This window comes from Calidris pugnax, unplaced genomic scaffold (genome assembly GCF_001431845.1).
Source record: "Calidris pugnax isolate Ruff unplaced genomic scaffold, ASM143184v1 scaffold70, whole genome shotgun sequence".
Classification (NCBI taxonomy): domain Eukaryota; kingdom Metazoa; phylum Chordata; class Aves; order Charadriiformes; family Scolopacidae; genus Calidris; species Calidris pugnax.
In genome coordinates this window covers 3,738,144-3,752,446 of record NW_015090862.1, presented here as the reverse complement: position 1 = coordinate 3,752,446, position 14,303 = coordinate 3,738,144, and the positions used below count along the sequence as shown (strand labels likewise).

The 14,303-nt window shown below is 43.8% G+C and overlaps 1 protein-coding gene across 1 annotated transcript in view; it reads left to right on the top strand.

Annotated features, from left to right (window-relative positions):
* Window positions 1–7,299: 7,299 nt before the first annotated feature.
* KLF13 (Kruppel-like factor 13) overlaps window positions 7,300–14,303 on the top strand; it is a 35,781-nt gene continuing 28,777 nt past the window's right edge. Inside the window, exon 1 of the mRNA XM_014944677.1 lies at window positions 7,300–8,262. Within this exon, the coding sequence (XP_014800163.1) occupies window positions 7,722–8,262 (541 nt within the window). The 5' untranslated portion in view covers window positions 7,300–7,721. The remainder of the gene's footprint in view (window positions 8,263–14,303) is intronic.

Here is a 14,303-nt window from a genome sequence, read left to right as displayed (position 1 = left end):
TGACTTGTTATGATTGGATGTCCCACAACCACTGGCCAGCAGGTATTACTCCTTCACTTGGAAGCTTTTTCATAGCATGTTAGGGACCACTGACCTACAGCTTTGCTCTCACTGAACTGCTTTCCTGTAATGTATGACGAACAGCAATCTTAGGAAAATTAGATGACGGAAAGGTAAAAGGAAGATGAAAAAGGAAACTAAGAGCAAAAACCCCAAATGTTTACTTCAGGTAAACATTCACCAGTTCAGAACAACACCAGTTCAGAAGTCTGATCACAGCAGAAAGTCATGCTTATACCTGTAAATGAACCATGACACTCTCACACCTCAACTTCAGAGGTCAAGCACACTATGAACCAGGCCTGCTTGGTGTATTCAGCGATGTTGATAACTGTGAAGCCTTTTAGGACACTCTGCTGATCATCATTGCAAGAAACAGCACTACCCTCTTAAAAAAGGCCTCTTTGCCTCCTTCATGGCTGAAAGAAACCAGAGAAATAGCCCTATACAGCCGCAGATATGACATTTCTTTGGTCACAGCTTTCTCAGAAATTGTGTGCAAAACAGAATGCCATCAGCACAGCAACTGCAGATATCTTCTGTGATCTCCCCAGTACCCAATGTCTGACAGCTGAAGCAGAAACTGAATTTCGTGATTCAGTTTGCTGCTCAGAAAGTGCTTTACTTCTGCCTCTGGGCTTTCCAGTATGGAAAGGGCAGTTCCCAGAAGGCACAGAACCTCTTAAGCATATAAGCCCTGTGCAACTAAGAGGCACCTGGATGCTGGCAGTGACGCCAGCCCCCATGTAGAGAGGTGAGGAGAGCTGTGCCACAGAGACAAAAGCTGGAGGAGTCCACATGTACCACTCTATAGGTCTGTCCAGAAAAGTCAGAGGCAAGTCTAGCTTTGCTACTCAGCCAGTCATCAAGACTGGCTAATGGAGTATCAAGAAAGGCTAATAAAGGGAAAAAAAAAAAAAAAGCAGTATAAAAAAATAATCTCGTATTTCAAAACACACCTGTCTGCTTACTAAACATTGTGATTCATGTTACCTGAGAAATAAAAATTGAAAAAATTATTGAGGAAAGGAAGAACCACGGCTGGATTCCAAAACAAAAGCACTGGAATAAAACATTTCCCTGTACAAGTAGCGATGGTTTCACTGAACCTTCCTCCCCACCTTTCTCTTCTCAAAAGGAGGTAAAAATATATAAACAAATAAATAAAAGAAATCAACCCCTTCTCCCCACCAGGCTGTGGTCTGTCAATCAGTCTTGCTGATTAGAAATGCACAGGCGTTATTTGCACAGGCAGTGGCTGTGATGGTTATGTGGACAGCCTCAGTAAGAGTCCTCTCAAGAAATCCATTAAAATGGATACAGTTTGTATACAGTATAATTGATGCTCATTTCTGACATCTAACTATTATTTCATGCTCTGTTACAGAAAAGGACTAAGTAATGAACAACAACTGTGCTCCCTTTTGTTTCTCAGCTTTTATCATTTGCCACAAAGATACATCAATATATAATAAATAACACTTCACTCAGACCAGCGGGCGGGAGTCCAGTTAAGACTCTCCATTTCCTTACTGGTCGCATCAGTCTCCTACTGTAGAAATAAACAGACGAAAATGAAATAAGTATTTAAATCATTGTTTAACACAAGAACATTTTAACATCTGTATTATATTCTCTTTTCCACAGCACACATGATAGCACAAACTGCTACACTATAGTATAGAGAACAGAGTCTCTTTTGTGCCCCATCTTCCACAAGTATAAAAACATTTAAGTGTGAGGTTTTTTTCCTTCAGAGTTTATTTTCCTAATTATTCATTTATCACTGCCATTTTGTGTGCAATCATTAATTACAATAGCACTTTTCCAATTTTAGCATGGAGGAAGAACAATACTCAAGAATTCAGAAGTCTCTGTCCTTCATCAGAAATCATAAAATTACACTGAAAATCAAATGAGGTCGTTTACAAAAATAATTTCATGACATTTCCAACCTGCTTGTATTCAGCTGAGCTAGAAAGATGGCAAGACCATTGTTTTGGATGTTATTCTGGCTTTTTTGATTCCTGTCACAGGCAGTCAAGGAATCTCAGTGACAGCCATAGCACTGTAAGCTATAGTGACAGCATTCTCAGCCTTCCACAGCACCTTGCAGTGTTTCTGAAATGTCAAAGCTGCTGGCTGCTGACTCACGGACCCCACGTGTAAGTGGCCTCTTGATTGTTTTAATATTTAAGCCTTACCTCCACTCTTTGCAAAAGTGTTGTCAAATTTAAGCCAACAGAGCCTTTTTTTTTTTTTTTTTTAACAGTCCAAGTTTTTAACAAGTGGAGACTTACTGGTGATGTTGACACAAATTCAAGCAATTACTTTCTATAACACTGCAACTTGTCCAAAGTAAAGTGAGTTAAAGGGAACATGAAGATGAGGGTGAACATCTGATACTCACTGGGAACTGTAGTGAAAACAGCACTTTGCAAACATTCAATGCAGCGCAGCTCGTCTCTGGCAGAATGCTGTTCATTTCCTCCCTCTCCTCCTATCTTCTACCAGTTCTGCGTTATTATTAACCTGATATCAACAAAAGAGACATCATTAGGCATGCTCCTCTTCGAGACAGCTACTGGACATAGGCTTTTTAATTGTCCCCTTTCTTTCCAGAGCCCCCCTCAATGGAACCCTAAGAAGCAACCACAGGAAAGCATCAGTAGATTAATATTCCACCGAAATATAGGATTATGAATACAGGTACCACAAGAACACAGGCAGAGATGTCTGCTATTTTCTCTGTTTCCTTTTTTCCTTGTTTCTTCAGTTTTCTTGGACAAGGGACTATTTACATAGACAAAATGAAACCGGTTTTTTTCATCTTACAGCTGCTGTGTGGAACTGAAACAGGGAGGGGCACTACTTTTACTTTTTCCCTTTTCTCATAAAGAATGTCCTGAAGTGATGTAAAATAATGTAACTTCACTGAACTCCATAGAACTCCTGTAGTTTATACTGTTCATATGTCTGACTCATTGGACCTAAAGCAGAAGTATATGAAAATAAAATAAATTATTGAGCAAACCCAGGCAGGAAAAGTGCTGATGATAGGTCTGCTACTATAAAACTGCAAGTTTAGATGTTATCATCTTCTTGGGAATAGTAAACTAATTTTTCTCAGATAAAATTCCTTGTATCTCCCACTCATAAAACTCATTCTTCAGATTGCCCAATTTTGATTGTTGCAGACTTCCACTATAATTTGGTTTATAAGGATTTGACACTACAGCATCCTTTAAACTGGAACAGCAGTTTCTACGCCAGTCATGACCAATGTTGCTAAAGCTCAATTTTCAATTTATTTTGGCCACGTAAAAGAAAACATCAGCTAATTTTGAAGCACATATGGTATTTGTATAAGGACTTTGCTCTATTCTGTTCAAAATTCTTGCTAATAGAGTTCATAAAACTATTTACATGTCACAAAGCATTTTAGAGCTTCTTATTCCTGTAATTTAAAACAATGAGCTATTTTGGGAGGGGCAGAAAAGGGTGGATTCAGTTTTAGACTATTCTGCTGCTTTGCATTTGTAGCTAAACAAGACTCTAAGTTACGTATTGAGAAAACACTAAATATTAAAAACCCCAGGTGTATTACTTGAGTGGATAGAAAAATAGTGCCATAGCAGAAGGAAAAATTCTCACCTTAGTCTGTGGGACAAATGCCTGCAGGTGAGAACTCAACAACAACATAATCAAATAAAGAAAATTAAAAGGGAGGTAGGATCTATTTTCATTAAATGTTTTGGAAATCCCAGTTTCAAAATTCAGTTCATTCGGTGAGAACCAAGTAAATAATCGCAGGATATTCAGCAGAGGTGAATTTAAGATTTACTGTGTACTTAGAGAAATTCACTTTTCCACTTACTCAGAGAAAATAAATATGTAATAAATAATAAAAACAAACAAATAGGCAGATAAATATTTTATAATTACAAGAAAAAGTTGATAAATAGGCACAGTATTTTGGCTAGTGGTTTTCCATGGAATCTTTTTGTACTACTGTTCTGAAGTAACAACTGAAGTTTCTTACAAAGGAGACTCTTCATCCCTGCTGCTTGCAGGAAGGATATTTTCTACTGTCAGTTCACACAGAAGCATTTAATATTCATAATCCTACACTAAAAGCCAAAGTTGGTTCCACCAGGCAGCTGGACTTTTCATGTCCAGATGACAAGCACACTTGCTACACCCTGGTCCTATGCACGCAAAGAGACACTGACTCTTTCATACCGACAGTGTGCAAGACACAATTTTTTACTTCTCATCAGCTATTAGAAAGTCAGAGGCATATTTTTATTCACAGTCCTGATTTAAAAGAGAGTAACACACAAACCCTAAGTGCGCTACACACACATTTGCTGAATATGACTAACTCTTCTTTCCCAGTAAAAGCCTTTCTGTTACAAGTAACCTTTCCATAACAAGTCACAACATTGCTCTTTCCCAAATGAAGACATCATGCCCAAAAGGTTCATTCAACCAAAAAAGGAGCAAGTTCTCATCAAAACAAACCTGCTCCTCTGGCCTCAGCAGCCTGCCCTTACCCACACGCAGCACAGCCAGTGTTACATCTCCAGACTGACACTGAAACAAGCTTTCAACCGCAAAACTGCAGAAATACTAGAGTCCACGAAGTTCACCAGGGACTTGGTTATGGCCGTTAATTTTACATGAAAGGCACTCCTATATCAGGACAAGGCTTCAACCGAACAGATCTGTTGAAAAAGAAAGTTAGGACTTCTCCCTGCCTTCAGCCATGGCAAACCATTACCTCCTCACAGCCCGCCTGTGGCCAGAATGTCCAGCTGTGCACAGGACGCAGTGCCTCTCTCCTCTGGCCAAAGACCCCTGGAACGGGACGAGCTTTTTTTTTTTTACCTGCTTACGCGAAAAAAGCAAAACATAAAACAGCAGGTTATCAGCCCAATAGCCCCCCTGGAGCTACAGGCCCCTCCAAGCCAACATGGCGCCCAGAAAGCCCGCCTCTGAGGCGAAGCTCACACAGCATGTAAGATCTTTTGTGATTGGCTGGAGTTCCCTGGAAGGTCCGGAAGGGGGCAGAGCAGCCAATCACAGGTCCTGTCTGTCCAGACGGCTGTCTCCTCAGGCCAGGCGGGGGGGATTCCCTGGACTTGCTGAACTCGCTGTGGGGCTCTGCCAGCACTTCTCCGCTGCCCGGAGCCAGGCCACACCAGCCTTCTAAGCCACAGGAACCTCTGGACAAGCCTCTGCTATACAATGGAGCTGGGCCAGGCTGTGGAGGAACATCACAGAGCAAGAGAGTGTCGAGGAGAGGCGGTAAGAGAGGGCACTGCAGTGCTGAGGGGCAGCATAGGGTTGGGGCACGGGTGTCGATGCTGAGGCAAAGCCCGCTGGCTGTTGGCAGCAGGGATAGTCCAGGTCTCCCCTTTCCTGTACATCTACTGGTAATGGTCCTTGACGTTGAGGTAAAGACTGAAAATTTGAGCTTAACCTCTGCCCTTTCCTCACTCCCCTGAAAATGGCCCATGTTTCTCCTCAAACTGGGAGAGCTGCAGGGTTTCTGCTCTGATTCTGCTGCTAATTCTGAAGAACTGCTAGAGGGTCTGTTTAAGGAGGAGGTTGAGCTCAAAATCAACTAAAATGTCTTGTAAAAATGTTTTTCCCAGAATTCCTTTTTCATCTGGGAACAAATAGGTAAGTCCCAAACTCAACCTTTTTATTTGAAAATGTGTAAATGTTTCCTGTAGGTATGCTCAGCAGAACAGATGGTACGATATACCTGTATCAAAATGATCTTGCTTGATTCAGCATTAAACCACATCCTCCCATGTGGGTCGTGTGCCCTATTCTTGCATTTGCTGGAGCTACCGAAGCCCCAGGCAGCACCACAGGCTGTGCTGTGGAGGACAGACATGGAGCACTGTGGCTGACAGGGGTTACAAATGAGCCTGACCCACAGGGGGACACTCAAGAACCTAAAGCGTGTCTATTTTTCATAGGGTGCAGTGGTAGTATAAGGAGACATTGCGCCTGTATAAGACATTTTCACGTGTATGAAACCAATTTTTGACTCAACCCCAAAAGTCTTTGAGTTTCTGCAACAGATGTTCACTTCCTTGTACACCCCCTCACACTCCAAAACTTTCCATCCAGAAAGAAAGGCTTCCAAAGAAGCCCTCGTGCTTTCTGACCATCTCTGTCTCAGAGAAAAGGTCCATCTGTAGTAAAGACAGGAGAAACACATTCCAGCAAAAGATAAGAAGCACCACAGACTGACTGCCTTCAGATCTGAATTCAGGTGCATTTCTTTCCTTTAGTCACACAACCCTTTTGTTCATTCAGGCATTAATCTGTGTAAAAAGTGGCTGCGCTGTGTCCTTTGCAGGCTGAGAATAATAATGAAAAGCAAGTTATTTTTATCTGTACTTGAACATAATTTAGAGGCAGCAGAGTGCTATAGTGAGGAGAGTTTTGACAGAAAGGAAGGTGATTTCAAGTGAGTTAAACCCATCACAAGCTATTAAAACCTGCATACAAGCTTCATCTGTATAGCTGTGGACAAAACAGGCTAGTCATGGAATCACAGAATGGTTTAGAGGGGACCTTCAAAGATCATCTAGTTCCACCCCTTTAGACCGGGTTCCACATCTCTTTCTAGACCAGGTTGCTCAAAGCCCCATCCAGCCTGGCCTCAAACACCTCCAGGGATGGGGCATCCACAGCTTCTCTGGGCAACCTGGGCCAGTGTCTCACCACCCTCACAGTAAAGAATTTCTTCTTGATGCCTAAATCCTCTTCCAGTTTGAAGCCGTTACCCCTCGTCCTAGTGCTACGTGCCCTCGTAAAAAGTCCGTCTCCAGCTCTTTCCTCCCACTCGCACCCGTTCCGACTTAACAACGTTTGTTTAATCTCTTCCTTTTAGCAGTTCAGCGCCTGTCCCTAGGTTGTCCCTAGCAGTACGAGCTCTAACACGGCGCGCCCCGCATCGCCACCCGCGGGCAGGACCAGGACCCGGCGGAGGGGTCGGCGCCCGCCGCCCCTGCGCGCTTCGGCCCTACCCTGCGCCGCGGGGTGGCTCCGGGACGCGGCGGGGCGGAGGGTGCCGCTGGCGCGCGACCCGCCCCGCCAGCCAATCGGCCGCTCCCTTTCATTTGCGGCGCGCGCGGGCACGGCCCCGCTCGCGCGCCGCCAACCTGAGGGGCGGCAGGATGTGGGCTGGCGGTGACGTCAGGCCCAGATGTTCTCCCGGGCCCCGCCCCCGGCGGGTCCGGCGGCCCCGGGGAGCGGTAACGGGGAGAGGCGACTCCGCTGTCACCCCGCGATGGACGGGCCGGGGACACCGCCTCTCCCTCCTGCTGCCTCCTACGAAAAACAGCCTTAACTCGGGCCCAGAGCAACACGCTGCCAGTGCCGGGATCTGTCTGCGCTGCTCCCTCTTCCATTGGACTTCCAGCCCTTTTTCGATTTAGGGACAAGCTGGGTGTGATCGTCACGCACAGAGTGTGGTTTTGATGGCTGCTAATTCGACCTTTACTTCTACAGAGAGATCCTAAGAAATGAGAAGGAAAAGTCTGCTCGCATAATCGTTTTAAAAAGGGGAAGAGCAGTGTTGTGGGGTTGGGTATTTTTTTCCCTTCTGTTTGGATTTCTTTTGAAACTTACGAAAAATGGCAACGGCAGCATATGTGGATCATTTTGCAGCAGAGTGCCTTGTTTCTATGTCCAGTCGTGCTATTGTCCATAGTCCCAAAGGAGAGCCTGATCCCCAACCTGATGCAGCAATACCTCCTTCATCAAATGGAGAAGATAAGCGGGAAGTCAGAGAACCCGGGAAGGACAATGGATCATCATTACTTGTGGTAGCTAGCATTTTAGCAGATCTGAACCAGCATGTCCCAAACTCACCTGCTCTAAGGATGGAAAAAACTGAGACCTTTGGTGTCACAGAACAGATACACATGTCTATTGCTCCTGAGGAGTTTGGGGAAGAAAGTGTGTCTTCGGCTGGTAAGCGTGGAGGAGGAAGAGCAGCCACACCTACTAGCCTGGCTGCAGTAACTGAGCCAAGCCCCAGACAAAAGAACAAACGCATGAGAAGCTGGACTGACCCTGGATCACCCCAGAAAAAGCACAAATGCCACTATGTGGGGTGTGAAAAAGTTTATGGCAAATCTTCCCATCTTAAAGCTCATCTAAGGACCCACACAGGTTAGTTACAATACAGCCAGAGATTTATTTGTTACAGCTTGGTAATTAAAATAAATGTTGAAAAATCAAACTCAAACTTGTATTTGGCCACCATTATGGTTTCACCTCTCAGAACTCAAGCTTGGGAAAACCAAACAACAACAAAAAAACCCCAACCCTCTGGGACTAAACCCTTACTGGGCATGCATTCAAAGCTAATATTGCCTTTTTTCATTACTTAATGTCCCAGGGAATGGTCATCTGTGTGGACTGTACCAAGCTGTAATTTTTAGCTGCTAGCCTTCTTGTTCAGTGTGTCTTTTACTTCCTTTTCCAATGCTTCTTACCCTCCCCCATCTACTTTTTCCTACATGCTCCTGTCACTACCTTTTTACCAGCTTACCACTTCCCATGCGAGCGTCAATACTCTGGATGTTTTAAAATTAAATGTTCTAGAGGCACCTGAATGACTGTGTGTCTGTTTCTTTCTTTAGCAGACACTTGTGTGAAAGCTAGAGTAGGCAGGAAGGCAGTTGGGAGCCTGAACATGAGTCACAAGGAGACATTTATCATAAGCGTAAAGAGAGAGGGGGACACGGGCAGTCTTAAACTTTTGGCAGCTGGGTAAAACCATTTTCAAAGCAAAAAAACATTTGAATGCAAACACTAACTTGTTCTGATCAGTGTACAGAATTTACTTCTTGGTGAAGACTTAACTGACCACGTTTTTGTTGCTATTGCGATTTATGAGACACCCACATAGAAAAAGTGGAAGTCTTGCAAGCCCTGTGAAAGTTACGCACTGAAGGTATTAGGAAGCCCATCTGGAAGCAGGCCCCATGACTTGCCAGACCTCATGGCTCTGCCTGGTGCTGGGGAACACGATGGCTTCCAGTCACACAGGGAGCATGAAAAATTGAGGAGACTGATCTCTGCTGAAGGCAGTGATCGTAGCACATACGCAGAGGCATCCCATCAACTGGAGCAGGCTTGTGCAAGCTGTTCCACCAAGTAATTTCAGGCAACAGATCAGTTTACTGAGATCTATGGTCAGTTGACTTACAAAGACCATTAAGAAAAAGATCCTGAGAATTAAACATCACGAAATGACTACTGTACATTTTTAGCTCAGAGGTTGCAGCTTCACCTACACAGGCCATACCTCTTCAGTGTGCCTTTGGCTTTTCCTGCTGCCTTCCTGAGGTAAAGCAAGAACTCTTCTAAATTGAGCGTATGGTTTGCTCTCCTTGGGAGAGAAGAAAGCCCCATCAGGTTTGAGCATATGGATGGACAATTCCCTGTGCAGCCGCACAGCTAAAGGAACAGCGTGTTCCTGGCACCCCGGGCAGCCTGCCCTGCTTTGCACTGTGTAACTGCTTTTTGCCTCCTTGGGAGTTATGCAGGAAAGGTGCTTCCACTTGGCTTGCAGGGAATCGTCTCCATTAATTTTCAGTTCTTTTGCTTTCATGTTTCTGGCATTTGCCATTGTCCCAAAAGCAAAAGATAAATTTAGCAATGTTTCTGGGCTCCCAAACCCGACTAGAGACCAAGAAGGGGAACTCCTGTCCCTGCTGAAGAGAGGAGGGCTGGGCACTGCCCGCCTTGCGGGGAGAGGAGAGGGAGGGCAGGGCCGGTGGGGAGTGTCGCTTAGGGCTGCCGGCTGAGCAGAGTCATTCGGGGACGCTGGCTGGCCTCCAAGTTCTCTGGGTTTTTTCTTTTCCTTTTTTTTAACTCTTTATTTCCTGTATTTTTTCCAGTTCTGTAGGGTGTAATTGGTTATTGCTGTAGCTGATGGCACTGAGAGAAGAGAGTGTGTGCGTGTCTGTGAGAGCTGGAGGAAAAGCAGGGAAAGGGACTGGTTTTGCCCTGGGAGTGGCAGGACCCTCGGGGACTACAGCTTCTTTGTTTTCTTGTGTCTCCAGTGTCTGTGTGGGAAGCTTTAAACAAAGCTGCCAAGTTTCCCTCCTCACTGGCAACAGGTCTGTCTCTGTTTGGATTGAGTTTTAAACAGTCTTACAATGTCTCTTACTCTTCTTGCAGAACGTTTTCTAAGGTGTCTGATTTATTTTTTTTATTTCTTGAAGAGAAATTGTGACAGGCTTGAAAAAAGTTTATATGACAGTAGGAGTTAACCTAGCAGAACAAGATATGACTTCCAGGACTGGCAAATGTTTGTTTTTACAAAACATATAATGGGTTTTACTGATTTAGAACAAGGATTTTGCATCTCCTCTGTTTTCCAGTGGTCCCGAACAAGTCACGTAACATGTACACATCAGTCTGCCTGTGTCAAATGGATAGGGTGATGGCTATCCACCTCACCAAGCAGTGGAGAAAGTACCCCAAGCACAGATGCAAGGTGCTTTAAACATCTACCCCAGTAACTCCCAAACCTGTTTACTAAGAAACAATCAAAAACTTCTGCTATGGAGTGGAACTTCTTCTATGTGCCATATGACTAGATGAGCAGGTATTTAGGGGTGAACTGAAGGCTAAGAACAGTACTGCATGCTAAAAGATAATAGTTCTAGAGATATTTGAATAGTGCAGTTTATGACGTGCTTTAGGACCTTGCTTGTCCTTGTCTGCTACTGTGCTCAGAAACTAAATGTTCTGTTCATCATCCTTGGAGGAAGGATAGAATAGATTGTTGCGCTTACGATGTGGCAAAGAGATACAGAGCCTTCGAAGTACTAATGGGTCAAATCTGGCCTGCATTGGTAGGGACTGAAAGCTGGGACTATTTTCCAGCTGTTTGGTGCCCCATGTGAAGTCCTTCTGATAGTTACAGCTAGATTTCAGTGCTCAAATGTCCAAAGCAAAAACCATAGTGCAGAGGATGCTAATTATCCTACTTAAAGCAAAAGAAACAAGATGGAACAGCCAAGGAAAAAGCATCTGCTATTTCTCCTTAGGCCCTTGCTCCGAGTACAGTGTTTAGAACAAAGTTCTCTATTAGAACACAATGTGCTAGAGCAATCCATAGCTTTTAGCTTAACTGCTAGTGTACTAAACACTATCTCAGCCGCATGAATGCTTCATCTTTATTAAATCGACAAACCTTTGAACCGCGCAGAAAACATTAGTCACCACAATCTTTGCCGTTCTCTCCACCAGCTTTCAAACCCTTCCCCTCCCCCTGTGTTTCTTTTCATGTTTATGTTTTCCACCCTACTCTCTTACTGAATGTCCTGGAGTTCAACATGATCATCAGCCACAAAGCCCTTGAAGATTTAATGTTTACCAGAAGGTTATATTTAGTCAGTGGATAGATGTCAAGTCCAAATTCTTTTTCACTGAGGTTCCCCTGAACCTCTGAAGCTGTGCTGTGACCCACAGATACAGCACCCTGATTGTCCCTAGCTATATTGATCCCATTGATAGAAAAATTTCACTGACACACTAGTTTTAAAAATCCTCTCCACTCCTGGGAAAATTCCTAAACACAAAAGACTTCCAGAAAATCAGATAAACTATATATACATGATAAAGTTCTCCTTTCTCTAAGCAGGGTTTCAGCATGGGGTCACTAGGAAGGTTTGGAAATTCTCTGGAGTCACTGGAAACTAGTTGGTTTCTCTTGATGCACCAGTGGGAAAAGAGAGACAGTGCAAAGCCAAATAGCCATAGAATTGTCCAGGCTGGAAGGGACCTCCAAAGGTCATCTAGTCCAACCTCCCCACAGTCAGCAGGGACACCCCCAACCAGACCAGGTTGCCCAGGGCCTCATCGAGCCTCACCTTGAATATCTGGTTAAATATTCAACCATCTACAGGTTACAGTCTCATAAAGCATTGTGAGGACCCCAGGACTGCTGTGGGTTGTAGAGAGCCCCAATTTACCACTTTATGCTATGTTCAAATATATAGATTAAATCTGTCTGGATTTTGGGTGGGATCACAGGAATCACGTATTGCAGTCTTCCTCTTCCGCCCCACAAATCACTGTGACCTCTCAAGCTTTTAGACATCGTCATTAGTGTGCCATCATGGATGCAGAGAAAGCACAAAATAAACCTTCATTTAATTCCATTGAAATGTCCTTCTAAACTTACTGGTTCCACTCCCTAAGCAGTACATCATAGTGCAGAAGTTGCTTGACAGCCATCAGAACTAAATGTGTTTGCATAAATTAGCATAAGCTAGGGAGATGTGGGCACCAGTCTCAGTCTGGAGTCTTACTATGATACAGCGTGGCAGTGAAACAAACTCGGGGCCACAGGGCTTAACAGTAGCTCCTCTGTACTATTGCTAAACTAGGTGACTTCTGTATGGCTGTCGGGGTACAGGAAGAAGAGAAGGTCATCCTAATCATATTATCCTTGCTCATAGGCATCAGGACTCATTCAAGAGAAGGTGGGCAAGACTTGTTGGTCTCTAGCTGGAAGAGTGAGCTTGGGCAGCAGTATATTCAGCCTGCTTAACTTCGCAGATATGGAGGATATGTTACTTGGTATCTCTTACTCTTTTTAGTTTAACCCTTATTCATGAAATACTAGCCAAACTGAAGCAGGTAGAAAAGACTGACTCATTTCCATTCAGTTGTAAAGAAATGGAAATTTCTTTACATTAAATCTTTATAGTCATATAAAGGGCAGCACTAATGAACCGATATGAAAAAAGTTAAAATGTAACTTATGTTCCTTCTCCCTCCCTCAATTATTATATCTTGTTTCCCTAAACAAAGTTTTTCTAATTACTTTGTAACTAGGGTACATGAAGATGGAGAAATTCATAATGTATTTGAAAGCAATCTGGGAAATAATCAGACCTCGCTGTGACAAGTGTGACAACAGCATAACAATTAGGCTGGACAGACTGGAGTAGTATTTGGGCCGTGTTTAGGTTAGCAAAGAGGCCTTTATATAAAGTATGGATAATGTGTTTTAAACAGGAGGCTGGTTTTTGCTTTCAGTTCTAGTATGTCTGATTTGCTACAACTACGTTATTCAAAACACAGCAATTAACACAACTTCTTGAATCAAGATGCTGCCTGTGTGACGCGTGAAGGAACTGATTAACCAGTGTAAGAACAAGCAGGTTCACGTATTGGTGAAATCAAGTTTATCTTCCATTTTAGCACCTGGCAATTACCAGAAGCAGCTGGTTAGCTGAAAAAAAAAAAAAATTGACTAGACTTGGCTCAGGTTTCCTTTGGCTTGCCTGTAGGCACACAGTGACTCTTGGAGGGGTATACACACATGAGTGTGGCAAGCAGGCAGTGCTTGTGGAGAACCAAGCCTTTGCAGGAGAAGGTCGCAAGGGGAGAAACTTAATCTAATGCCTCCCGTGCCAGTTAAGAGAGAAGAGAAAAGCAAGGCTGCAGATTGCTTTTATGTAGAGCAGATTGAAATGACTGGGCACCACTAGTGCAGTCCATCCTCTGAGCTGCCAGTTGGGCTGCTCTGGATGCCAGGACTGAATAGAAAGTAGCACTCCTGAACAGAATGCCAGAGGAAATCAGGAAAGCCTTTCCCCATTGCCCATTTCCCACAGGCAAGAGTACAAACTAAGTGAACTCAGCCCTCTGCATGTTGCTCAGCAGTTTCAGTTTTAGTGGCTGGGCCTCCTGTTTTTGACTTCTTGTGTTAGAAGTTAGAAACAGGTAGTTGGCTCTGCATGCTTAACTCACCATCACTAGCATACACCCACATTATCTAAAAGCTCCAGGGTGCCTCTAGGCTCTTGTGTCCCATAGCATTCTTCTACTGCCTTCCACCTCCTCTCTTTGCTGGGTGGATCAAAGTCTTCTCTCTAAGATTTTTCCCCAAGATGGGCTGAAATGGTAACTTCAGGACAGCTTCAAATGCCAGACCCCTGAAACAGTTGTCTTTCCAGCCTGAGCCACAAGAATTCTTTCTCAGTGTTAAACAGTTCAGCAGACTGCTCCTACCTTTTTCTGAAAACCCATGATCTTAAGTTTCTTTTAATTATCCTGTATTTTTAAAAACAATACAAAACTGCTGCATTGTTTTTGTTAGCTCTGAAAGAGATCTGTAACTCCTTTTTTACTTCCTCTAAGAAAGTTTCAACACATTAAAAAAAAAAAAAAATCAGTTGAAA